The sequence below is a fragment of the Rhinopithecus bieti genome, unplaced genomic scaffold (genome assembly GCF_001698545.2).
Source record: "Rhinopithecus bieti isolate Rb0 unplaced genomic scaffold, ASM169854v2 scaffold_47995, whole genome shotgun sequence".
Taxonomy (NCBI): Eukaryota; Metazoa; Chordata; class Mammalia; order Primates; family Cercopithecidae; genus Rhinopithecus; species Rhinopithecus bieti.
The window spans coordinates 1617068-1642486 of NW_016819498.1; the positions used below are offsets into that span (position 1 = coordinate 1617068).

General features: G+C 41.7%; 1 protein-coding gene and 1 long non-coding RNA gene across 8 annotated transcripts in view; one reads left to right on the forward strand and one right to left on the reverse strand.

Annotated features, from left to right (window-relative positions):
• The first annotated feature begins 5464 nt into the window (after positions 1-5464).
• Positions 5465-8267, forward strand: LOC108519773 (uncharacterized). The gene is made up of 3 exons (XR_001882730.1): positions 5465-5533; positions 7259-7418; positions 8070-8267. It is a non-coding gene; the product is annotated as an uncharacterized LOC108519773 (long non-coding RNA).
• Positions 8268-14559: 6292 nt separating this feature from the next.
• CLHC1 (clathrin heavy chain linker domain containing 1) overlaps positions 14560-25419 on the reverse strand; it is a 75771-nt gene continuing 64911 nt past the window's right edge. For 6 of the 7 annotated variants that reach the window (XM_017858999.1, XM_017859005.1, XM_017858998.1 and 3 more), the window contains 3 exons: positions 23150-23352; positions 19621-19800; positions 17650-17988 (listed from right to left, as the gene is read on the reverse strand). In XM_017858999.1, the coding sequence (XP_017714488.1) occupies positions 17792-17988; positions 19621-19800; positions 23150-23352 (580 nt within the window). In that variant the 3' untranslated portion in view covers positions 17650-17791. Of the gene's footprint in view, positions 17989-19620; positions 19801-23149; positions 23353-25419 lie in introns of all 7 variants that reach the window. The other variant, XM_017859004.1, reaches the window with a different exon arrangement.

Sequence of the window (25419 nt, forward strand, 5' to 3'; positions counted from 1 at the left end):
TTATTTTTTTTTTGAGATGGAGTTTAACTCTTGTTGCCCAGGCTGGAGTGCAATGGCGTGATCTCGGCTCACTGCAACCTCCGCCTCCTGGGTTCAAGCGATTATCCTGCCTCGGCCTCCCGAGTAGCTGGGATTACAGGCGCCTGCAACCACTCCCAGCTAATTTTTGTATTTTTAGTAGAGACGGGATTTCTCCATGTTGGTCAGGCTGGTCTCCAACTCCCAACCTCAAGTGATACACCTGCCTCGGCCTCCCAAAGTGCTGGGATTACAGGCGTGAGCCACCGTGCCTGGCCAAGCTCCACTCTTTTTCGCCAAAGTTTCTTCTGGTAAAACAAACCTATAAAGAGAGATTTATACTAAGGAGGCCTCCACCCAGCTCAGCCGAAGGAAGAGAATGGATGGGTGCTGAGGCTTCCTATTTTGGGAAATCAGTCAGTTCTCTATCAGCAGAGCCTGGGCCTCTGGCCAACAAGTCCTTGGAGAGAGGGAGAGCAACGAGTCAGGGGCAGCTTTAGAGAACTCCAGGGAGAGGGCAGCCTCAGCCCTCTGAGCACAGGCTAAAGCGACACCACTCTGACCTTGCCGCCTCCACTTCCACTGGGCAGGGACCTGCTTCCCATGTGTGGCACTGAGCCCACTGGGGAAGGGATTGAGGGGGTACTGCCCCTCCCCACAACAAGATGGGAGGGAGAACAGGCCCAGATCTGTCCTCTGCTCTGATTTCCTCCTCAGACAGGAAGAGGCGGCTCCATGCAGCAGCTGTGTGACCCTCAGCAGTTTCTCATCTGTAAAAAAGTGACAGCAACACCTGCTTCATAGAATATGGTGCTGATTCATTGAGATGATGTCTGTGAAGCACCTAACATGCACTGGGTACTCAGCTAAGGGAAGAGGTGTCCCTTCCTCCCAGCAGCAATTCATGAATTCTCATGGAGCATCAGCCTCTCATACATCTTGTTCTGCACCATCAGTGACAACTTTCCCTAAACCCCAAATACAGTTCTCTCTACACCAGCTGCATATTCCTATCTGCAGCTCCTCCAGTCCCATTCTGGCCCTTGGTTCTGCTGTGTATTTTATTATACAAAATATATATTATATTATATACTTATATAGTATTTACCACATACCCAGGACTCTTCTAAGACCTTTGTGTCTGTTTCTTAAAACCACAACCTTTTTCTTTCTTCCTTTCTTCCTTCCTTTCTCTCTCTTTCTTTGCCTTTCTTCCTTCCTTCCTTCTTTCCTTCCTTCCTTCCTTCCTTTGTCTTTCTCTCTCTCTCTCTTTCTTTCTTTCTTTTTTTTGTGAAATAAAGTCTCATAGTCACTTGGGCTGGAGTGCAGTGGCACAATCATAGCTCACGGCCATGTGACAGTGAGCCTCGGACTCCTGAGCTCAAGCATTCCTCCTGCTTCAGCCTCCTGAGTAGTTGGGACCACATGTGTGCGTCACCACACCTGGCTAAGCCTGGCTAATTTTTTTTTAAGTTTTTAGTAGAGGAAAGGTCTCGAGATGTAGCCCAGGCTGGAACCCCTTTCACTTAATCATCAAATGCCCCCAACAGTATGGTTGAGGTGCTAATTTTGCAAAGAAAAACTTGACCACTAATCCTTATTTTTATTTCCAAATACAGTATATTTCTTCTAACCAGGGTATTTTCAGACTCTTACTTTGCAGGTTTCTGATGTAAATGCATGATCTTTCTTTAAGAACTTGCCTCGGCTCAGCCCCTTCCCACCATACATTCCAAAACTAAAGCAACTTTAAGAGCCGAAGCCAAGCTGCTGTGCCTGGCAAGTCATCAGCATTGATGCCCTTCTCAGACCTTTCCAAACAAGCCAGTAGGAAGAATGTCAGTGACAAGTTGGGAACCCCAGGAGACCTGGCAAGGCCAGCCAAGGAAGAGAGAACCAGCACCTTCCAGAGAACAAACGTTTCAAGTTAAAAGGCCTGCCCAGGCCCTGGGCCAGTGCAGCATAATGCAGTGTGATCACAGGAGCAATCTAAAAATCAATACCAACTGGGCAGCCAACACAGCACCTATGGAAATAGCTAACCAATGGGTCCTCTCCTCCGAGAACCTGGCAGCCACCATCTCCTGCAGCACAAACAAGCAGACTTTCTAAACCCAAGTAGTATCCTGGGTCTGAGAAACTGAAAAGACAAATTGCCAGAGCTCTGGGAGGGTCTCTACAAAGTCCTAAAGCACCTCTGCAAACAGAAGCTGAAACAAGAGAAATCCCCTGAAGCGTTGTCAGTCCTCGTCATCATGTGGCCCCTCTTAGGTAACGATAGTGAGGAGGAGGAGGCTATTGTACCTTCCTCCTCAGCCAACATCAGCCCTGCTTAACCACTAGACATAGCTCCTACCCAGCCACCTGGCCTGCCTGCAGGTAGATAAGGCAAATAAAGAGACCAGATGTGTTCAAAGATGTTGCTGTGGGGATGACAAGAATGCAGGATAAAAGGAGAGCAGTGCAGAAGCATAATTCAGATAAGGCTCACTCCGAGATATTTGAGACTCCACAGAGTCCTTGGCCTTCCTCTGGGAAAAATTAGGTGGTGGGGGAGCCCACAGCAAGGACTTTGCTTCTGTCTCCCTCACCAAGTCGCAGGATCCTTGAGTTGGGGCATTTTTTAAAGTACCAAGGCACATCAAGTTCCCAAGACCCTGCCCTACATTTCTTTCCCTTTTCTGTTACAGTAAGGACACTATTTTATGCTTATTTAGTGAAACTTTGCAGACAACTTTCTTCTGGATTAGGGCTACTTTCATCAGATAATCCAGGCATATACTAGGCGCCCACCAACATGTTTTACCAGGATATGAATGAGGTAGGAGGATTGATTTATTGACTAGAGAAAGAAACAGCAAAATATTACCTACCCAGAAGCAATGGGTCTGGGACATGGGGGAAGTGGGTGGTTTATCCAGGACCTGCTCAAAGGGGTTCCCCTTCAAGACAAGCAGGATTCCTGAACTGCCCCACCAGGGGAAAGCCATCTACTCCTTTGATCTTGCTCAAAGACAAACATCCTGACAGGACATCCTGGCATTTCATAACCCAAGCTAGGCATGTGTGCCTTTATCCATGCTAGGGCCCGGTATCCCAAGTTCCCAGCAAGCAGAGCTGCCATTGAAAGTGACAAGTCCCCACTGAGGAATGCATCCCTACTGACAGCACCCTGTCTGAGCTGTATCCATCACGCTGACCTCCCTTCCCCTTTTCTCCACCTCACAGAATGGCAAAGGGTTTCTTTCTTTCCTTCTTCTTCTTCTTCTTTTTTTTTTTTTTTTGCTGAGCCCACAGCTGATGAGCTTCAAGGTACAACCTGACATGAACTCCCTGGTGGCAGACCTGTGTGGTTGCCATGGTGCCCTGCAGCGCCATTCAAGTCCTCGCTCCCTATGCAAACCCAGCCTGCAGCTCCTTAGCAAAAAGGCAGAATGCCAGTGAGGCTGGAGGTAATGAGAAGCGGGTGTTGAAATCTCATTTCCGCCAACATATTTTCCGTCACTCCTTGACAAGCATTCTACTTTCTTCTATACTCCCCATCAACCCTAGACAGCAGAGGTTAACATGAAAAAGTTCAGGCTGGGTGAGTGGAAAAGAATATACAAAGAACTCTGCCAATCCAATAAGGCAGAAAATAAGCCCTTGGCATATGGCAGGTGCTCAATAAATACCTGTTAAATGAATGAATCAAAGAAGCTCAGCTGTGGTTTAGACCTCCTGAGGGACATTTTCTGAAAAGACATGGTCAGTTTGTTACGACATTTTCTGCCTTCGAAAATGCTTTCACGTGTTATCGTATTTGATCTTTCTGAAAAGAAAAGAAGTCCTGAAAGGAAAACCCAGCCCCTGTCTCCTGACCCACCCCTTTCCCACCTCCTCTAATGGCTCAGCCCCAGCCCCGCTGGGGTCACTGGACATCTGAGAGGAGGCAGAGGACTCGGGCACCCACCAAAGCCCTGTCCCTGCATCAGCTCAGAGGGGACTTGAATGATAAAATATTTATTTGGTGATAAGACCTTGTGTTCCAGATCAAATGTCCACTCTTGCCCGGATTACCTTACAGTAAAGTAGACCTAATGACAGTGTCTGCTGCTTGCTGTCCCCAAATTGCTGGAGGGTCACTCACACCAGCTTGCACGGAAGCCATCCCAGCCTCTCAGTTGGGGAAACAGACCAATCAGCGGAGATCCATATCTTCGATAAGCCACGCTCCCCACGTACCCGGCTCACACATGCTGTTCAGGACCACCAGGCTTTAGGCCTTTCTGCTTCTCTTTCCTTCCTCAGTGATAACACCAGTGATGGCGGGGTACCTCTCCTCCTCACCCCTACCTTTCTTTGGTGCCCTGTCTCTGACAGTCCCTGCATCCCTGCCCTGCGTGGTGACAGCTCCCACAGAGTCCCCTTCACAGAGCTCTAGCTCTTCCTGGTTCTGTTACTGTGATTTCCTTCCTCCTCATGCCCTATCTCCATGGGAGGTAATGGTTCCTGACTGAGGCAGCCTCTGGGTACTCAACATTCCTTAGGGGTTCTCTTAACCTTGCCCAAATCTCTTGTAATAATCTCTTGATTAAAGTCTTTTTATTTGAACCCTTATGGATAAACTCTATTTTCCTGTAAGGCGGGCCCTGACTGATATATATACTCGGAGATACCCATGTCTGCATCTAATTAGCTGAAAAGGCCAGCCATATCCTCATTCGTCAGCAGGAGCAGAGAGACGGCAGTGCCCGGTGCTGGTGCACTCATCTTCAACACAGAGTTTCCACATTCCAATCAAGTCAAGCTTGCCCTTCCTTCCTCCCTCATCTCTCTAGAGGCAGTGGCCTAGCTGCATATTCTCATAAAGCAGCTCAGTGTGGGCTGCCAGCAATCTAACATCAGGATGGAAGAAAACAGAGGCCTCAGAGGTTCGGCATTTTCTGGAATCTAATGATTCTGCTGATTCTCCCGCGTTTAGCAATAGCCGTTTCAATTTCAGGATGCTTAAATCTCTTCTTTGTTCTTTCTGCTGTGTAACTACGGCATTACCGTGAGTCTGGGGGAATTCCTGTCTGGGGGTAGGCCTTTTTTAAGGTTTTATTTTGGTTTCTGCCTTGTTCTGAAGAAGTCAGTCCATGTACTTGGTAGAAGGTCAAGTTTGTTTGGGATTTTCTCCTGCAGCGTATCTACAGCTGACCTCTACTTCAAATGGTGCCGCTCTGTCCCTCCGGCTCTGATGTAACTCCCTCCTCTCACTTCAGGGTACGTGTCTAAGTCTGGGATCCAAAACCTCTCCTTCTCTTTTGTATTTACCGGCCTCCAACTTCCAGGTTGCTTCCAGGTTCACTGCCAAGTCACTCAGCAGGTTACTCCAATGCTCATTCATTACCCATTTATTTACTGAAGGCCTGCCATATGCCAAGGAAAACAAAAGTGACCAAATACTTATCCCGGCTCTTTAGGACCTCAGAGTCTCGCCAGGAGGGGAAGACAAGCAAACAAGATGTTTCGGATTCTGCTGCTTCTGCAGGTAATTAAAGAGGTGAAATGGAAGGTCTTGAGAGTGGGGTCCCTGCTGGGCTCTGCCTCCTGACCATGAGCATTCTAGGCCAGGGATCAGGTTCACAAGTAGCCTATTTTCCACACCTCATAAGAAATGTGTTTCGTAAATAAGTAACCACACCTGAGTTACTATGCAAATAAGCTCAGCTCTGCCCTCTGAACAGTCAAGTTCACTTTTCCACTAACCTTTTCTCTCCTGCTTCTACCTCCTCTATCTTTAACCTGTGCCGCTCATTTCTCAGTCTGTCACTACTGAATGAGACACCCAGCCTGGAACAGAAAGGACAGTTTGAAGGGGATCTCTACCAAGTATCTGAGCCGAGTTCCTTCTAAGGGCCAGTGTTTACAATGGCTCCGCCTCATGCCTTTAAAACAAAAAAAAATCGCTACAGAAAATACCAACACTGATAGCTAAATCCAATTAAATTAAGATTAATAAAAGGGGAGGGAGGCCAGTAGAATGAAGCCAGCAGGAAACCTCTCTTGCTGCAGTGTGTGCTCCGTGCATTTCAAATGCAGCCCAACACAAGTCCTGGTTCACCTTCACTTACCCTTCCACAGGAGCCTCCCAGACAGGCTAGGTACAGCTGCAAGATGAGCTGCTAAGAACTTGCTGATTTCGATACAGACTGGTTTCCAAGATGTTCTGGGGTTTTAAAACTTTCACTCCCCCAACACTTCAGACTATGCCATAACTAATCCCACATCTTGCATTTATTTGGGAAAAGAGACTTTGGTATTCTGTGTGGGTGAGATAAGAAGCAAAGAATCTGGCATCTCTTTTGTTGCCATTTCCTGTTGTGAAAATCCTTCAAATCAAAATATTATTGAATGCTGGAGTTAGAAGGAGTGATGGAGATCACTCGGTTCTATGGCCTCTCCCTGTTTTGGAGAACTAATGGAGGAAACAGGCCTTGACTAAGCTCCTACAAACGACTGCCTTAGCTAATGCAGGCTGCAGTCCAGCATTCTGTCGACTGCACTACTGCCCTGGGGATTCATCCACAAGGTGTTTGCCAAGGACAGAGAGGGAATTCGCAGCCACGAAAGGGAGAATGGAAACTCTCCAAAGATGAATAAATCAGCCTGACATTTAGCTTGCCATCTAGGCTGGCTGTCACAAGGCCATGAATCTGCCTGATGAGAGGTGAAAGAGAAATGAAGATGAGAAAAGAGGGAGGGAGGAACACATTTCAGAATAAACAGAATCTGTGGCTCTGCACTCACTCCCTGTACTGGGCTGGCAAAGGGTTTGGTGGGAATGAGGGGAAGGGAAATATGTTCCTGGAGGAAAAGGCTTCTTACATAAAGGGTGAAGGAAAGACTCAGACCCAAGAAGAAGCCAGGGGAAGCTGCTGTGGTGGATGCTGTGACGCTCCCAGATCCCCTTTCATGAATGAAGAGTTTATTCCCCCACATGGCCAAAAAGCTGCTAGAGCAAGATCCTTGGCCATCAGCACTCTTGGGGACTCCCTGGGCCGAAGGAAACTACCCTGCCCAAGTCATGCCTACTTCCAGTGGCAGCCCCCCAGGAGTCTAAAGGCCTGGCTCCACACACCAACTGGGGATACCTCAGAAGAGCCCTCCCTGCTTCAGTGCATTCCAAGTGGTCAGCTGAGCTCTTTGTTGGGACTGCTTCAGAGCTTAGCTTCTCCCTCTGCCCAACCCTGCTTTCTTCTCTTCCCTTCCACAGTGTGGATATGGAGAGCCCTTCCTAATGAACAGCCTGCACACAAACCTCTGTCTCAGAGTCAGCTTTTCGGGGAGCCCTACCCACAACACTGCTTGTGAAGTAAATTTGCAGAGCCCTGCTGAAGGCAGACAGAAGATTGTCATCTGCTGAGTCTGGTCAGGTAACTCACACCGTGAAGAACAGTGCCCAAGTCCTTATTTAGAGAATTAAGTTTGGTGCCACCTCACGGTCAACCACAACACGTGTATTGGGCCATCCACGCATCAGAGCAGGGAGACTGAAAAGGTGATCCCTTCTGTTGCAGGACCTGCCCTTCCTCAACCCATCAGTCAGATATAGGTACAGCCACTTCTTAAAACCTTTAAAGAGTGCTCCAAACCTACCCTCGGTACTGTCACCCCTATAAAGTTCATAAACCTTAACTCTCAAAAATGCCTCCCTGCAATAATTTAAAGTTTTAATTTCAATTAAATTCCTGTGTTAATTTCTTTTTGTTGTCTCAAGCAGAAGTAGAAAACATGTATAAGGTTCTCCGTTCAGTAATCCTTTATGGTTCATCTTTAATATTTCTTCAAGGTTAATAATCCTGTTTCCCACTAGCTTTCTGGCAAAAGGTCATGTTTTCAATCCTATCATCTCTGTAGCTTTCTGTAATAAAGCTTGGTTTGAATGTCAGTCAGTTTAATGGCTATGCCAATTTCTCACCTATTAGAGCCACCTTTATCATCCTCGGTGGCAAATGGCACAAGTGGATGCAATAACAAATCACATTCTAAAGCCACTGAGGGCACTTTGGTTCCCACTCTTCCAGGCAAGCATTTCCACAGCCTAGAGACTCTGACTGGGCTCCTAACTGAAGACATAAAGGGATCAAGAGGTGGGAAGAAGAAAGGTTACACCTAGGAACAGAGAAGCCAATGTGCCCCAGAGAACAGAAGAGGCGGTCTGCAGAGTTCAGAAGGCAGGCAGCTCATGCTTGAAGGTGATATGCTTCTGCCTACAAGAGAAATCTAAGCACATCAGTTACTTCTGTCTTACCAAGAATCCCTGAGATGCTTAGATTTCTGAGTTGAAAGTGAGATAAGACCTGTTTTGTTTCGTTTGTTTGTTTGTTTCCACGTACAAAGCTCAAGATGTGACTGGGCGCGGTGGCTCACGCATGTAATCCCAGCACTTTGGGAGGCCGAGGCGGGCGGATCACGAGCTCGGGAGATCGACATCATCCTGGCTAACACGGTGAAACTCCGTCTCTACCAAAAATACAAAAGAATTAGTAGGGCGTGGTGGCGGGCGCCTGTAGTCCCAGCTACTCGGGAATCTGAGGCAGGAGAATGGCGTGAACCCGGGGGGCGGGGCTTGCAGTGAGCCGAAATTGCACCACTGCACTCCAGCCTGGGTGACACAGCGAGACTCTGTCTCAAAAAAAAAAAAAAAAAAAAGAAAAGAAAAGAAAAGAAAAAAAAGCTCAAGATGTTTTCTGGGCCAGGTGCGGTAGCTCACTCCTTTAATCCCAACACTTTGGGAGGCTGAGGTGGGTGGACCATGAGGTCAGGAGATTGAGGCCATCCTGGCCAATATGGTGAAACCCCGTCTCTACTAAAAATACAAAAATTAGTAGGGCGCTGTGGTGTGTGCCCCTAATTCCAGCTACTCAAGAGGCTGAGGCAGGAGAATCGCTTGAACCAGGGAGTCGGAGGTTGCCTGAGCCCAGATGGCGCCACTGCACTCTAGCCTGGCGACAGAGCAAGACTCCATCTTTAAAAAAAAAAAAAAGCCGGGCGCGGTGGCCCCAGCCTGTAATCCAGCACTTGGGGAGGCCGAGACGTGGCGGATCACGAGGTCAGGAGATCGAGACCCATCCTGGCTAACACGGTGAAGACCAGGCCGCTCTACTAAAATACAAAAAAAAACAGCCGGCGAGGGTGGCGGGCGCGCTGTAGTCCCAACTACTCCCGAGGCTGAGGCAGAGAATGGCGTAACCGCGGGAGCGGCGGAGCTTGCAGTGCAGCTGAGATCCGCCACTGGCACCCCCCAGCCTGGCAGACCAGAGAGCCAAGACTCCGTCTCAAAAAAAAAAAAAAAAAAAAAAAAAAAAAAAAAAAAAAGATGCTTTCTGGATCTGCAATGATAACTAGTAATTTATGTTGGAGAAAGAAATAAGGGAGGTCCAGGCCCCTTACTTTGCAATCTCTGACCCTCTTTACAGAGGACCCACCCAGTAATTATGACGTTTAACTGTGGAATGGTAGAGTTTTTATACTCATGAGGAAAACTCACACTAGTGGTGCTAAACCACTGGACATGGCCTCACACCATTTCTGATAGCCAGGGGAACTGGGGTGGGGGAGGGTGATTACTGGCATCTAGTGTCCTGCATCTACAAGGTCACAGGACAACCTCACATAACAAAGAATTATCCCGTCCAAACTATCAATAGTGCTGAGGCTGAGAAACCCTGACTTACAAATAATTCTCTGTCTTCCTAAATGTATTCAACTACTCAGGAATCTTCAGGCCTTGTTTCTCCTCCTCTAGACACTCAGCTGACCTGGGAAAATTACAAGCCGCTTGACCAACAAGCTCATTATCTTGTTTTTGATGGAGACAGAACTGAGGAACAAAGACAACAAATAAAACCCCAACTGTGGGGTGAGAGAAGACTTAACCTTGGCTTACAGTCTCCCTTCAAAAGCTATGTGGTATGTGGGGATCCCTGAGCTGGCAGTTCTGGTCAGAAAATAATAAAGAAGTCTCAGAATTACTTCCTAGGCTAGGGTCTGCTTCAGAGGCATACAGAGATGCCTCTTGCTTTCACCTCTATACTAATCTCACTGCCCCACTTTGAATCAAGGCTTGAGCACTGTGCAAGCAGAATAACCAGGCACTCTCTTCAGTTAGTTTTGAAACCATCTCAATGATTTTGGGAGCACAAACTCCCCACGATCTGGCAACAAGTTGTCCGGCTTGGGTTATTTTCAAGTCTACATTTCTTAGTTTCCTGAAGAATACACTGGGCATGCCAGAAGGTTTCAAAGCTACAGTTACGGCATCAGTAACAACTCTTCAACTAGCCTGTGCTTCAACCCAAAGCAGCACAAACAGAAAAGTCAGCCAAGCCACGAGGGGCCTGGTCAAGCGTCTAACAGTGTAGGACTGCTGCATAACGAGCAGGATCCTACTACAATACAGCCTTTGAAGTGCCTTGAAAATAAATTCTATGTTTAGAAAACAAAGCCCTCTCTCCAGGCCTGGACTCACCCCACTCACCCCACCCTCAACCCTATTTCACTGAAAAGCTAAATATTAAAAAGTGCTTGGATGTTTACATATTTTCATATAGAGTAACTTTTTTCTTTAAAGGGCCATCTTCTTAAGAACACAAATCCCCCAAGAATGGTCCTTGAGCTGCTTAAGCTTTCCAACCAGAAAATATGACTGTATTGAAAAATATGACTAGAAACAATAGGACAAGCCTCACTTCTTCCCCATAGAAACAATTCAAATCACTGAAGGTCTTGCTGGCATCTCTGCTGCCATCTACTGAGTCAAACTGGCACATATTCTAGTAAATCCTAACCAAGAAAGGTCATTGTTCTGTAAATGTTTCCATTTTAACTCTTACCATGTTGTATTACAATTGTTTGTGTATAACTTTACTTCTAGATTGCAAGTACCCACGAGATAGACAGGTGTCTTATTCATCTTTTAGTAGGTAATCAGGAAATGGTTGTTGGATTAAGTAATTTTGAGTGTTGCACAAGTCTTCTCCAAAAAGATCATCTCAAGAATTTTCTTAAGGACTCCTCCAAAACCCAGAAACTACCACAATTATATCAAATGGAAGAGAGCAACTGGTTTATTTTTTAAGACCTTCAGAGTAGCTCCTTCTACAACTTTCTTTATTCACCCAATATCAGCCTTCACAATCTCCACCATCAGCAAATTATTCTATGTCAAATAAAAATTGTTTATTATTTAGTTCTGTGGCTCATGTGGCTTCGAGTTGGTTGTCTCCTTAATGTGAGGGCTTTTGGACACTCAAAGGCAGAACTGTTCTTTTCTTCCCAAATTGAATAACCCCATTCCTTCAACTTTTCTTTCTACATCTCCATGATCTATACATGCCCAAAATTAGTAATAGTTTTCTTAATGTGAAGCCTCAGAACTAGTTTCAATATTCTATTTAGCATTTAAGCAAAGATGATTTTAACAAGTGCTTGTGGTGCCTGCTATTATCCCTATCAATGGGATACCTTGCATTAGGCAAAGCTAACATTTATCAGGCAGATAAATTAGGAATTGGCGATTCATTTAACAGCGCATTCCCAGGAAAATGTCTTCAAAATAACTATTTCAGTCCTATTTCATTTAGGAAATATTCATTTTGTGAGCAATTTTTCATGGATTACAAATCACAGAATGGGAGTAGCTGTAATCTTATTGATATCTACTTTATGTGTCACTTGGGTTTAAGATACGCACCTTTTTCTGGTATTTGCTACTGGTGTTATGAGCTCTTCAAGACCTCTTGTTCCTTACAGAAATGGTCAGCATGAAAATCATCTCTTAGAAAATCTTATCATGTTCATTTGACACCTGAAAAAGCATACCCAGAGGGTAGAGGAAACTTGGAGACTATTTATATACACAAATAGCATAAAGGAGTTTTCCCCATCTCTAAGGGACCAACCTGGGCAAAGGAATAGAAGGAATAGCCTTGGCAATTATTCTCCCTGTCCCTGCACCCTCATGAAAACAGGGAGAGTAACATTCTCTGATGCCAAGATTAATGCTGTGATGCAAGCAGGGTCTCTGCACTGCAATCTGGAAGGCCACTGGAATCTCTCTGCCAATATTTTTCCCATCCTTATTATTGATCCTAGTAGTAGCACGAACCTGTTTCTTGATGTTGTGTTCAGAAGCGATCAATATTAAGTACTCACCTCAGGGAGGCTGGCCAAAAACAGCATGAAGACTTTTCAAGCTGACTTTTTAAACTGACTTTTTAAACTCTTTGGATTGGTCAGGGCCTGCAATCAAAACTCATGATCATTAATTCATAAACGCCTAACTCTGCAAGCAATTTGGCAAAAATCTTTGACAATTCAGTCCCACTGCTGGGGGCTGCTTCCAAAATGTACATTTTCAAAATGTGTGAGCAGGCCAGGCATGGTGACTCACGCCTGTAATCCCAGCACTTTGGGAGGCCGAGGCGGGCAGATCACCTGAGGTCAGGAGTTTGAGACCAGTCTGGACAACATGGTGAAACTCCATCTCTACTAAAAATACAAAAATTAGCCAGGCATGGTGGGGGGCGCCTGTAGTCTCAGCTACTCAGGAGGCTGAGGCAAGAGAATCACTTGAACCCGGAAGGCGGAGGTTGCAGTGAGCTGAGATCGCGCCACTGCCCTCCAGCCTGAGTGACAGAGGGAAACTCCGTCTCAAACAACAACAACAACAACAACATAGTCAAAATGTGTGAGCAGTATGAGGTGAAGGAAGAGTTCCAGGAGAAAATGGTTGGGAATGTGTTGTTACACATTCTGATCTGTGTACAACCAAAGTGGTGGAAGGGTGACATGCCCTTCCTGTTAAGCACAAACTCACCTAAAGCTCACTCTATTTATTATAGTATCTTTATTATCTGACCTAATAAAACAAGAAAACAGAATTTAACCCACACAACTGTTCCTTGAGTGGAAAAGGTGGATCCTTCTCAGTGTGGCCCTAACACATTAATACACATGGGAGTTTAAAGGTAGCGTTTGCACCCAATGGAGAGCTAAAAATGCTTGGTGGTGATTATTGCTGCAGTTTATATACAACATGATAATGGAAACCCCCCCACAGCCACAGTGGAATTTCCACTGAAGAGCTAACTGGATAGAGACAAGGATCCATGTAGGCAAATCTTCAAAATGTAATTTTGTAGCCTCTATTTTAAAACTATACTACTACTTCTTAACCAAGCTTATGGTATACAGTTGGGGAGGAATACTATAGATTAAATTTTTAGAGTGGGGTTGGGGGAAGTCAAAATTACTTAAGGACTCTGTACCTTTTTCTCTTTCTACACACAAATTGCATCTGTGTTATCTTCCACGTTCCTCTGCATTAGAAACCAAAATGGCCTCCACACTGGATTGGCTTCCACATAAGCTCTATCCTTTATCCTCCCTTCTGTTACATCAGTAAATTGGGTATTCTGCAGTAGGCTTTTCCAAATGAGAAAAAAAGGTAATTTTTTTTTTTTTTGAGACGGAGCTCGCTCTGGCACCCAGGCTGGAGTGCAGTGGCACAATCTGGGCTCACAGCAAGCTCCACCTCCTGGGTTCATGCCATTCTCCTGCCTCAGCCTCCCGAGTAGCTGGGACTACAGGCACCCGCCACGATGCCTGGCTAATTTTTTGTATTTTTAGTAGAGACAGGGTTTCACCGTATTAGCCAGGATAGTCTCGATCTCCTGACCTCATGATCCACCTGCTTCAGCCTCCCAAAGTGCTGGGATTACAGGCATGAGCCACCGTGCCCGGCACCAAATGAGAAAATACGGTAATTCTTTACTATCTTTATCCACTCAAAAAGCTTCATTTAAAGTTGATGGAAGCCAGGCATGGCGGCTCACGCCTGTAATCCCAGCACTTCGGGAGGCTGAAGCACATGGATCACTTGAGGTCAGGAGTTTGAGACCAGCCTGGCCAACATGATGAAACCCCATTTCTACTAAAAATACAAAAATTATCTGGGTGTGGTGGTGGGCACCTGTAATCTCAGCTACTCAGGAGGCTGAGGCAGGAGAATCGCTTGAACTCAGGAGACGGAGGTTGTAGTGAGCTCAGATTGCGTCACTGTACTCCAGTCTGGGTGACAGAGCAAGACTGTCTCAATAAATAAATAAATAAAAATAAAGTTGATGGAAACAAGAAATCAAATCTAGCCTCAGTTTAGGACAGAGGTTTCAAATGAGTGAACTGCAGGTCAAGTCTGGTCTGCTGATGTGTTTTCTTTGGCCCACACAGTATTCTGAAAAATCAGGACTGCTTACATCAAATCTACATTTCCAGCCTCCCAGAAGGTAACACCGACTCCATAGTCCTGCATAATAAAAGTTGCCTGGAATTTATCACAATTGTCCCTTTCAAAAAGTCCTCAGATCCTCCTTTCCCTGACTGTGATACATTTCACTCATTTACAGTAGTGCCAGACCTCTATAGGTAGACAGAGATCCTCTAAGTAGGGAGGGTACCTGTAGATAATTATCAATTTAAAAAAATGAAAAAAATTATATAAATAACAGTGTCTTTTTTATGTATCCAATATATTTTTATTCAAGAACACAACAAATTATAACTACTAGCAAACTGACAGTTTTATATTTTCAGTAGTGCTACACTGAACATTTGTTAAATGCTGTTTTTTTCTGAGAAAGAATGGAAGAAACGTACGAGCTTTCTATGAAATGTACAAAGTTAAAAGAAAAAATAAGGCCTCTGCTATGATTTTTGACTTAACATATGCTTTAGCAATCCAACAGAATTCCAGGCACCTAAAAGTATCAGTTTTCATCTTGTAAAGTTAAAACAGTGATTAATTTAATGGTCATTTCTTAGTTAATTCAGGATTTAGGAAAAGTTCTAAATATTAAGAAAATTTTTTTCATTAGATTAGATTTCTGTTTCAGAACGTCTCCAAACCTTTCCAAATGAATGAATTTAATAGAAATTCATTCTGATACATGCACGACCACAATAAACAAAAATGTAACTAGTTACAATTAAATCTTGGAAGAAATATCTTCCTTTCCTCAATGGTATGGTAGAAAGAAAACCTAATGTGAAATCAGAGAAACTTACTTCATCATGGCCCGTGCTATGCAACTGCTATGTAAAGCAATCAATGGCAAGAGGAAAAAAAGAGAGAAGACATACTCAAGACAGCAAGACCTAATGGAACACATGAACATTGGTTAAATCTTCATTGGAACAATTCAAATGTTAAAAGGCATTTTTAAGCAACTGGTGAAATTTGAATATGGACTATTAGATAATGCTAAGGAATTATTAGTAGTAACTTTTAAAATATGCTGTGTGTTTCCATTGAAGTTGTAATCTTGCTAGCAGAAATTGTGTGCAAAATAGGTATTCAGTAGATGTTGTTGATGCTGATGTTGAATTGTAGTATTTCAAATTTAGGCTGAAGGTCAAGAAGCATTGGGAAATAATTTGTACCTTTTCAGAATTACTGAATTTTAGAGTTGGAAATGACAAGAGGAGTTATCTAGTCAAAATAAATTTATCTTAAGCATGAGGAAAAGGACACGTAGCTAGACAGTGGTGGGGCTGGTCTAGAATGCAGGTTTCTGTGCTGAGGCCCAGATTATACCTCCTTCAGTGTAGCTTACACGGAGGCTCTGACAGCTTCAAAGCCCTCCGTAGCTCACAACTCAATTCTTTCTCCTTTCTCATTTAACTTTATAATCTTGCTCTTCCTCCCAACTCCATTTTCCATCACCAGGCATTTTAATTTATATTCACTTAACAACTTTCACTTTTCTTGGGAAAGCTGCCAAAGGCAATGCTAGCTGAGAAGGAGTAATAATGAGCAAAGGAAAAACAAGGCAAAATTAGAAGAACAACAACAATGGCTGTTTAAGCTTTCTCTAGATTTATATACCTACTTTATCCTCCCGGCTTTCATGGAGACATGTTTTTTCTAAGCTCTGTCAACGGATACATAATAGCTTTCTATCAATCATATAGGTCTCAAAAAGAAAAAAAAAAAAAGGTTTTAAGCCATTGGTACACAAAGAACCAGTGCTGCTGAAATACCTCTCCCTTTCCATTCCTTTTTTCCATCCTTTATCTGCTCTTTTCAACAGCTAGCATGAAGGCCAAAAATCAAAATATTATTTTGATAAGCCTTTTAGTAATAAATTGCTTTTAAACTATGCACATGTATTACTTTAAAATGCTATGTTTTAGAAAGCTGAATTATAATTATCCAGTACTCTGTTTAGCACCAAATGGAAAAATTAAAAACTCAGCTTGAATGCTTCTGAATTTATAAAATAAGCCAGGCAACCCTAATACGAGTGTGGACAGATAATATCAGCAGTAAGTTGTACCAATATATCAAATACTTTAAAGAAGGATAAACATATAAATACAAATGAATAGACATGTGGGATTTAGTAAGTACAAACTAAGCAGAGAAATGTGTGTTTCTGGGGCCTATTACAAAGGAATTATAGCTATCTTTTACTAAGTTCCTCTATCATGTTATACACTTACACTACACATACATTATCACTAATCCTCACAACAAGCCTAAGAGAGGACTGCCCATATTTTATAAGTGAGTAAGAGGTAGGACCAGAATTTTAATATGAAGCTGTCTGACTCCCTGTTCATCTTCTTTCCACTATAACATAAAAATACATCTGCAATTTAAGTTTAAGAGGGGAAAAGTTATGCTCTTTGCTCTTATTCTAATAGCAGCTCATTTTCATTTTTTACTTGAAAATTTTTTTTCTTTTTTTAATAACAGAGACAGGATCTCACTGTGTTGCCTAGCTGGTCTCAAACTCCTGGGCTCAAGTGATCCTCCTGCCTCGACCTCCCCAAAGTGCTGGCATTACAGACATGAGCTACCTCGCCCAGCCAGCAGCTCATTTTAACCATGTTCCATGGTCCAGGCTGACATTTAGCTAGTATGCTCTGGAGCGGCATAAGGCCTAAAGGCTGTTCTGATTAATTGGGTATCTGTTCTGCTCGATTTGTGCCCATGCCATACTAATCATTAAATATTTTAAATATTACACCTGTCCATGGCACAGAACTTTCAGAGTTTTCAATCAAATACTTATTCAGATACTTGAAATCATCCAAAACCACTTCTTATGACATATTTTCCATACCTATAGGTATCACAGGTCTACTTCTATGCAAAATTCGACTGGTCCTCTCTCTAAGTAATAATATGCCAAGATTCCCAGCTTTTATACTAGAAGCCTAAGCTTTGCCATATTTATATATATCAAAGCATGGGGCACATCTTTAAATCAGCAGTACAAAATTACTGTACTCTAGGTTTTTGCCAGCAAGTCCAACCTTGAAATGATATCCTGCTTTTCTTGTCAAGTCAGGCTTGTAGCATTTCACGTTTGGGAAGACAGTCTAACACACAGGATACTACCTGCACCTTCTTCAGTTCTTGCTATCATATTACATCACCAGAAAGTAATATATCTGGACATTAGCTTATGTCCTTCGATAAAAATGCCTACACTGTTTTGCACAAAGTTATAATCTTGGATTTTATCAAGATTCAATATAAGAAATGACCATATGGGAAAAAGGAAGCAATGGTATAAATATTTCAAAGACAAATCGAAATGTCATCATAACAAAAGTGTGATTTATTTCTGAGAGCTTACTCTAAATTTATTTATAAGTTAGTTATGTTAAAATCAGTTTGCCCAACCAGCATATGTAAAGTGTTGTACAAGCTCCCTCAGCTGGTTAAGATATAGAACTACCAAAACACATGTTCCATTAGGTTGACTGCGTCATCCTCTTCAGAAATTTCTGTAACTGCAGCCTGAGATCGAAGAATAGACATGATGTCATTAGATAATTTGTCAAAGCCATTCTGTGAACATATATTTGCCACTTCTTGCCACCTTTCTGTGGAGCAAAATGAATCATTTATCATAAGACTTTCTACTGCATCTGTGGGGAAAAAAATACAATATTATATATAGTATGGCACTTATTTGATAATCCAGACTTTAGTGATTCTTCAAAAATAGAAAAGGACATAATTTCAACTCAGTTACTGTTAAACTCTACCTGATTCCCCTAAGACTAATGATATAATATGCAGTGCTCAGTCTAGCTCATGGTAAGTATTCATGTTAGTTCCTTCTTCTCCTCCCTTATCATTAACCTCTTCATGTCTCTACCACTTCTCACATTCCACGTCTCCACTCATTGCCTTCTTGTTATGGTAGCAGATGTTGAAGGCTATAAGGCAGGAGCTCAGAAAGTGACGAATGTGGGCTCATTCTTATTCAAAGAGTCTATAAGGCACCACTAGAAACTATCAAATAACTGTGGACCTATAGGTGAAGTTTTCATGATTTCAAACACTTATATAAATGCCTTAGTGGTGCTAACCCAAGGACTTAAGAAACTCTTTGACAAACTCTTCATCCTGTCTCTAGATGGAGACCTCTTAATGATGGGGCTTCTATGACAAATATTTTTCTTAAGGAAATAAAATCATTTTGTTAAAGAAATTTAATATTACTTACTTTTCAAAATATCTTAGTGATCTATCAATTTATGGAACTCATTTCTTATCTATTACCTGCATTACTTATGGTACTTCATAAAAGAGGATCACTGTTTAGAACCCTGTCATCACTATAATTTTATTTCTACCACAATTATCATTTTTCTACAAAAATATTTAGCACTTCTTCTACCAGAAAATATTTTAGTGATATTTCTATGATAATTTCAAAGATAGTTATCTTCCAAAAGTAGTTCAAGAATTTAAATTCAAGGTCGTCGCTCAACTTGCTATATTAGAATTAAGGAAAAGAAAAAAGTGAAAAGTGAGTTTGGAATTATTCCCTCGCCTCTTTTTTTTTTTTTTTTTTTTTTTTTGAGGGCAGGGGGTAGAGTGGCACAATCACGGCTCACTGTAGCCTTGAGCTCCCTGGGCTCAGGCGATCCTTCTCTGCCTCTCAAGTAGCTGGGACTACAGGTGCATGCCACCACACCTGGCTGATTTTTGTATTTTTTTCATAGAGACAGGGTTTTACCATGTCACCCAGGCTGGTCTTGAACCCCTGAGCTCAAGCGATCCACCCACCTCAGCCTCCCAAAGTGCTGGGATTACAGGGGTGAGCCACCGCACCCAGCCTAATTAGTTATTCTCTAATCCACAGCAGAGTTAGGTTCAGAGTGAATATCATATGTAAACACACAGACATTTGGTTCAGGAATTAAAACATATAGTTTATATCTACATAACATTTAAAATACATATAAAAGATAGCTAAATATACACATGTCAATATATATAAAGTTTTTAGTGTTAGTGATTACAATTATTGTAACATTTCCCTCAGGCTTCATAAAGATTTTTTCTTCATTTTAATTCTCTCAAGAAACATATCCTATTGCCAACAGATTATTATTTACATGGTAATCTTTATATTTATAAACTCCTAAAGTTAACTCTTGCTAAGAAGGAACTCTTAGGGAAATTTGAGTTAACTCATGTGTAATCATCTTCAACCTCTCCCTAAATAACCCACTACTATTTCTTCCACAACATTTTACTCTACTTACCTATCCCACCTTTATTTATTTCTTGAAGTAGCTTAATGCCAACTTTTTTCTTATCTACAGAGAACAGATGAAGTATGGCAAGACCAAAAGATAAAGATGTTTGTTTCTCATTCAACTCTTTAGTGAGACACTGAATTAATTCAACTTGGGGACATGAAATTAATAGCTGCAACAGGTCATCTGAAGGCAAAAATGAAAGAACTTTATCTCAACATCCTAACATGATAAATCAACTAGAAACTAGGACTAGCTAATGTCTATACCTGCCAATCAACAGTTTTTCCAATCCTTTCAAAGCCCTCAATGACCCACTCCAACCTAAACTCAACAGTACTATCCCCTAGCCCCCCTAAAAAAAATCATGCTCAGCATAGCAAAAAACAAAGGAAAACTACCCATAAGAGTATCCAAAATACAATCCAATAATTATAATGAAAAGAAATGTGGTATAATAAAAATGTAGATTGGCTATCAGGAAACCTGAATTCTAATCATAACTCCATCAGTCACTTACTCTTTTGGAACTCAGTTTTCACATCTGAAAAGCGCTAGAATTGGATATAATTTCTTTTTTTTTTTTTTTTTTGAGACAGTCTCACTCTGTCGCCCAGGCTGGAGTGCAGTGGCATGATCTTGGTTCACTGCAAACTCTGCCTCCCGGGTTCCCGCCATTCTCCTGCCTCAGTCTCCCAAGTAGCTGGGACTACAGGTGCCTGCCACCATGCCTGGCTAATTTTATGTATTTTTAGTAGAGATGGGGTTTCACCATGTTAGCCAGGATGGTCTCGATCTCCTGACCTTGTGATCCGCCCGCCTTGGCCTCCTGAAGTGCTGGGATTACAGACGTGAGCCACCGAAGTGGAGATAATTTCAAAGGTTCCATCTAATACTACAGTTTGTTTGTCTATATCTTGTTGCTCATATTTGGACCAAATTCTGGTGAGTATAATGTCTTTCTGTGCCTTGCACAGAAAATGCAATTCAGTAATTTTTTTTCCTAAAACTATCAAGTATTTAGAAATTCAAAAATGAAAACTTTAAGAAGCCATTAGCTATTTCAAGTAGCTAGAGGTGGAGCCATATGAAGTTGCCTGTATTTGATTACAAAAAAAAAACAATTCCATAAGGGTTAATCTACTAGTTAACCACTGAGGTAATCTAAAGCTACAGTTACGATTTGTATTCTTAAATTTTTTCAAAACAAAGTCTCACTGTGCTGCCCAGGCTGGAGTGCATCGCTCATCATAGGCATAATGATTGTGTACTATATCCTCAAACTCCTGGGCTCAAGCAGTCTCCCGCCTCAGCCTTCCCAATAGCTGAGACTACAGGCATGCACCACTGTGCCCCACTCTATAGTCTCAAATTTGTAAACTTTGTATTAACTTCCTAAATTTTTTTAAGTAAAAATATTATTTTGGGGCCGCAATAGAGGTAATTTTCAGAATAACTTTGAGAGCCTTTCAAGAACTACCATAAACATAATTTAACTCTGAAAGCCTCGGGTTTTTTAAATGTATTTAATATATAGAGACAGGGTCCCACTCTGTTGCCCCAGGCTGGTCTTGAACTCCTTGTATCCCTTTTGCTTACTATATTTCAAAATCCATTTTCCTTTTAAAAAAATTATTATTATTATTATGGGATAAGGTCTCACTCTTATGCCTAGGCAGGAATGCAGTGCCACAATCACAGCTCACTGCAGCCTAGAATGTCTGGGTTCAAGCGATCTTCCCATCTCAGCCTCCTGAGTGGCTGGGACTACAGACCCTATCCCTAAAATTTTTAAATCCTAAAAGTAATTAAAATCTATATCCCATGTCTAAACATTAACTAATACAATTCTTATCTATGAGAAATAATAGTTAACAACACAGAAACTGAAACTGTATACTTAGGTAATGGAATATTCACAATATTAACTAATACCTACTATGCCAGATTTTGTCCTGTCACTACATAACCAAATCACTTACCTCTAGCTGTGCCTTAGCCTCTGTATGGAAACATACTATTTTTTTCATTTATAAAATGGGACAATAACAAAATCTACCTCATAGAGTCAACATAAGGATTAAGTGAGATAATCCATGGAAAAAAGCCTAGCTATTATTACAATAATAGCATAGGGCATGCTGTTATTAACGAAGAAATTTGTAACTTAAAAAAAACATAGATTCTAAGAAAAAGTCAATTAATTATTTGAAAATGACCAGATTCAACAACCACTAAAACTCCTTCTTCCTGGAAGAATGTGACCTAAAATGGCTATGTTTGGTTCCATTTTGCATCTTCTTAGAACTGGGATACATAGCCTGCAAATCAGGATGGGCACTGGCCTGGGAGATGGGGAGATGTCAGCAATGCCTGTACTCAGAGTTACTGCCAATGAGATCCAGAGTAAGAGATCTGCTCATCCAACTAGGGTCACCCTAAGGTCCACAGTTCTCTCAGATGACTGCTCAATTGTAATCTCAGATTACTGTTCAATTGTGTTTTAAAATTTTGAAATAAATTAGAAATTCTTCATTGCTAATGCTTATATTACACTTCAAATATATCACAGGCTGGGCGCGGTGACTCATGCCTGTAATCCCAGCACTTTGGGAGGCCAAGGTGGGCAGATCACGAGGTCAGGAGATAGAGACCATCCTGGCTAACATGATGAAACTCCATCTCTACTAAAAATACAACATATTAGCCAGGCGTGGTGGCGGGTGCCTGTAGTCCCAGCTATTTGGGAGGCTGAGGCAGGAGAATGGTGTGAACCCAGTAGGTGGAGCTTGCAGTGAGCCAAGATTACACCACTGCACTCCAGCCTGGCAACAGAGTGAGACTCTGTCTCAAAAAATAAATAAAAAATAAAATAAAATGTTATGAATAAGTTATTTTTAAAAATCACATATGTAGTATGTTATTCTGTATAAATTTATCTTTAAAACTGTATATTTCCAGGACTATCTGGTTTATTAAATTGTTTTTATTGCCGGGCACGGTGTCTCAAGCGCTCATGAACTCCCGGCACTTGTGTGAGGCGAGCGGCGAACTCACGAGGTCAGGAGATCGAGGACCATCCTGGCTAACACGGGTGAACCCGCGCGTCTCTACTAAAAAATAAAAAAAACTAGCCGGGTGAGGTGGCGGGCGGCCTGTAGTCGGCTCTCGGAGGCTGAGGTAGGGAGGAGTAATGCGTAAGACCGAGCGGAGCTTGCAGTGAGGCTGGAGATCCGGCCACTGCACTCAGCGTGCTGGGCCGACAGAGCGAAGGGACTCCGTCGTCAGAAAAAAAAAAAAAAAAACAAAAGTTTTATTTTGAGGAAATACATAATATTTTGAACGTCTAGCATGAAAGCCAATCAGCTCCAGCTTACCTATGTTCATGAAAAATTACAAAATAAATTTCCCACTTATTGGTATATATAAAATTGATTTTATAACATAAGTTTAAAGTAGTGCCTGCTATTATGGGTAATCTTACAATTAAAGTCCAGAATTCAAATGTATACAAATGGTAGACATTTTAACTTACCGGTAGTAAAGTCCTTGAACTGCTGTATGTACTCCATGACCCTATGAGTCTGACCCTGTTTACACAAGCAAAGAATAGCTTTCTTGTGCAGGCCACATTCACTGTAGATAATTTGAGCTAAAGCCAGGCACTTGGCCTTGTTATAAGTATCCTGCTCCCCATAATCACAAATCACATCCCCAGCCTCCTCAGAAAATGTCAGTCTAGAACAAGCAGATCAATAAGACATATGTTAGAAAATTCCTGATGAGTGGCTGAGGCTGAAATATTTGAAAATTCAGCACAGTAGAACTGGATTTTCTACTGCCTGTAAGAATTCCAAGTTACAATTTAATAGGCCATTGATTATGTAGGAGAAATTAAACATATCTGAGATTTAACAACAACAACAAAAAACAATCAGTGTGTATTCCCTTGGAGGAAGACATTTTGGCTCCTCAAAAGCTCAAGTTTCAAAAAAAACCACAAACAAGATTAAAACTCTCCTAAAAAGACTGATAGGTCTAAAAATTACGAGGTAAACAAAATGCTCTCATAATTGGGGGTCTTAATATTCTCAAGCAGTTATCGAGATTCTAAACCCTATGGAATATAAAAGCTTATTAAATATTGGTTATAGATAGTGACAACAATTTCAGCTCATAGAGGTAGATATTGCAAGCATTTTTACCAAAAGTAAAACAGAAAGTACGACAGCACTGTTATTTTTTAAATTTGTTATAGATTTATATGAGGCAAGAGGGGAAAATGGACATAATTGTGCCTATTAGGAAAGACTGAAGAAGCAGTTCTTTTGAGATGGGTCAACTGAATAGATTTCACTTGTCCTATTTTAGTGTACCACCTTTACACACAACTGAAGTTAATCATCTGTTGTACTATCAGAGTAACTTCACCTAGAAACTATAAGCATAGCCAAAAGACCATCTGTGCATGATTAAAGATAGCACTTCTAATTACTAGTGGTATGAAAATTATACTTTATATTTTTAAACAATAGTTACAAAATAACGGCAATCATATGATATTGGTGTCTGTATACATCTAAAAACGCTGGTAACATTAAAATGAAATCCTGAACCCCCTACAAAATGTCTCTTTACTGAAAATTCAGTAAATAAAGCCTTCTGTGTTTATTGGGGTGGGCAGCAGAGGGGTGAGTCTAAATCAAAATGCAGCTTGAGTACAAATCAATTATTTAATTAAGCAGTTCTCTGACTTCCACACTTTAATACCAAAATATAGGTTTTAGTAGCTACAGTTGCCACAATTCCTGAGGCTGAACAAGTTAATTATTTCAGTCTATATAGTGACTGAAATACTGTAGCAAAATCATAATGCCAGTATTTTAGTATTTATTTATCTTGTTAATGCCATTTTTTTAAGGATCACCACCTCAGAGAAGGCCAGGGCTGGGAAGTGGGCCAGGGAAGTTCCCTCCCCCTTTTTCCCTCCAATCACCTCATCGTACCCTCTTTTTGTTTTCCTAAAGTCCCCTTGTTGGGTTTTCTCATCCTTACTCCTAACTCAAAGAGGACTGTTTCTGGGACTTCTGAAAATGGATCTGAGACCAGGCTAACTCTGGAGAATATGAACAGCCAATAAATAAAATAAAATATGCTTAACCCCACAGTAATCTAAGACATATTGAATTATAAATTTGGTTTAAAAATTTTTAATGTCAAAATAAAGGTAATATACAATCTCTAAATCCATGCATAAAATTTATTTACTGTTACTTTCTAGGCTTGAGTTTGCAAAGTTAAAATTTCCGAGTATATTTATCTTCTTCTGGGAGCAATGTCTGCAATTAAGAGAAGTAATACCAGTAAAGGATGGTTCCTTAAAATTTAGACTTTGTAGACCAAGTGATTAGACTTTTCACAGATAAGAATGACTAAAAGAGCCATGATTAGCCCATTAGGCAGGCTGCTAAAGGGCTAGCTCTATGCTGAGCTTCTGGGAATGAACTGGAAGGCTTTTTAAGGTAGCTATGTGATAGAGGCCAGATAATCAGAGGCAGAAGCCAGGAAACAGAGACTAAGTATGAAGAATGTGAATTGCCTTTAATATTCCCTGTTATATTATCTCAGGATCCTTAAAACTAGTGGCATTTCCTCAATGCATGTAGACACAGAACTGCATAGTTATTAAAGAATTTAAATTCTTACAACTAACAGGTAGAATGTGTCAAGAATCATCACTATGTGTAAGAAACTTAATCTTGTCTGAAGTGTCTTTGCACTAGAACTTTTTTTTTTTTTTTTTTT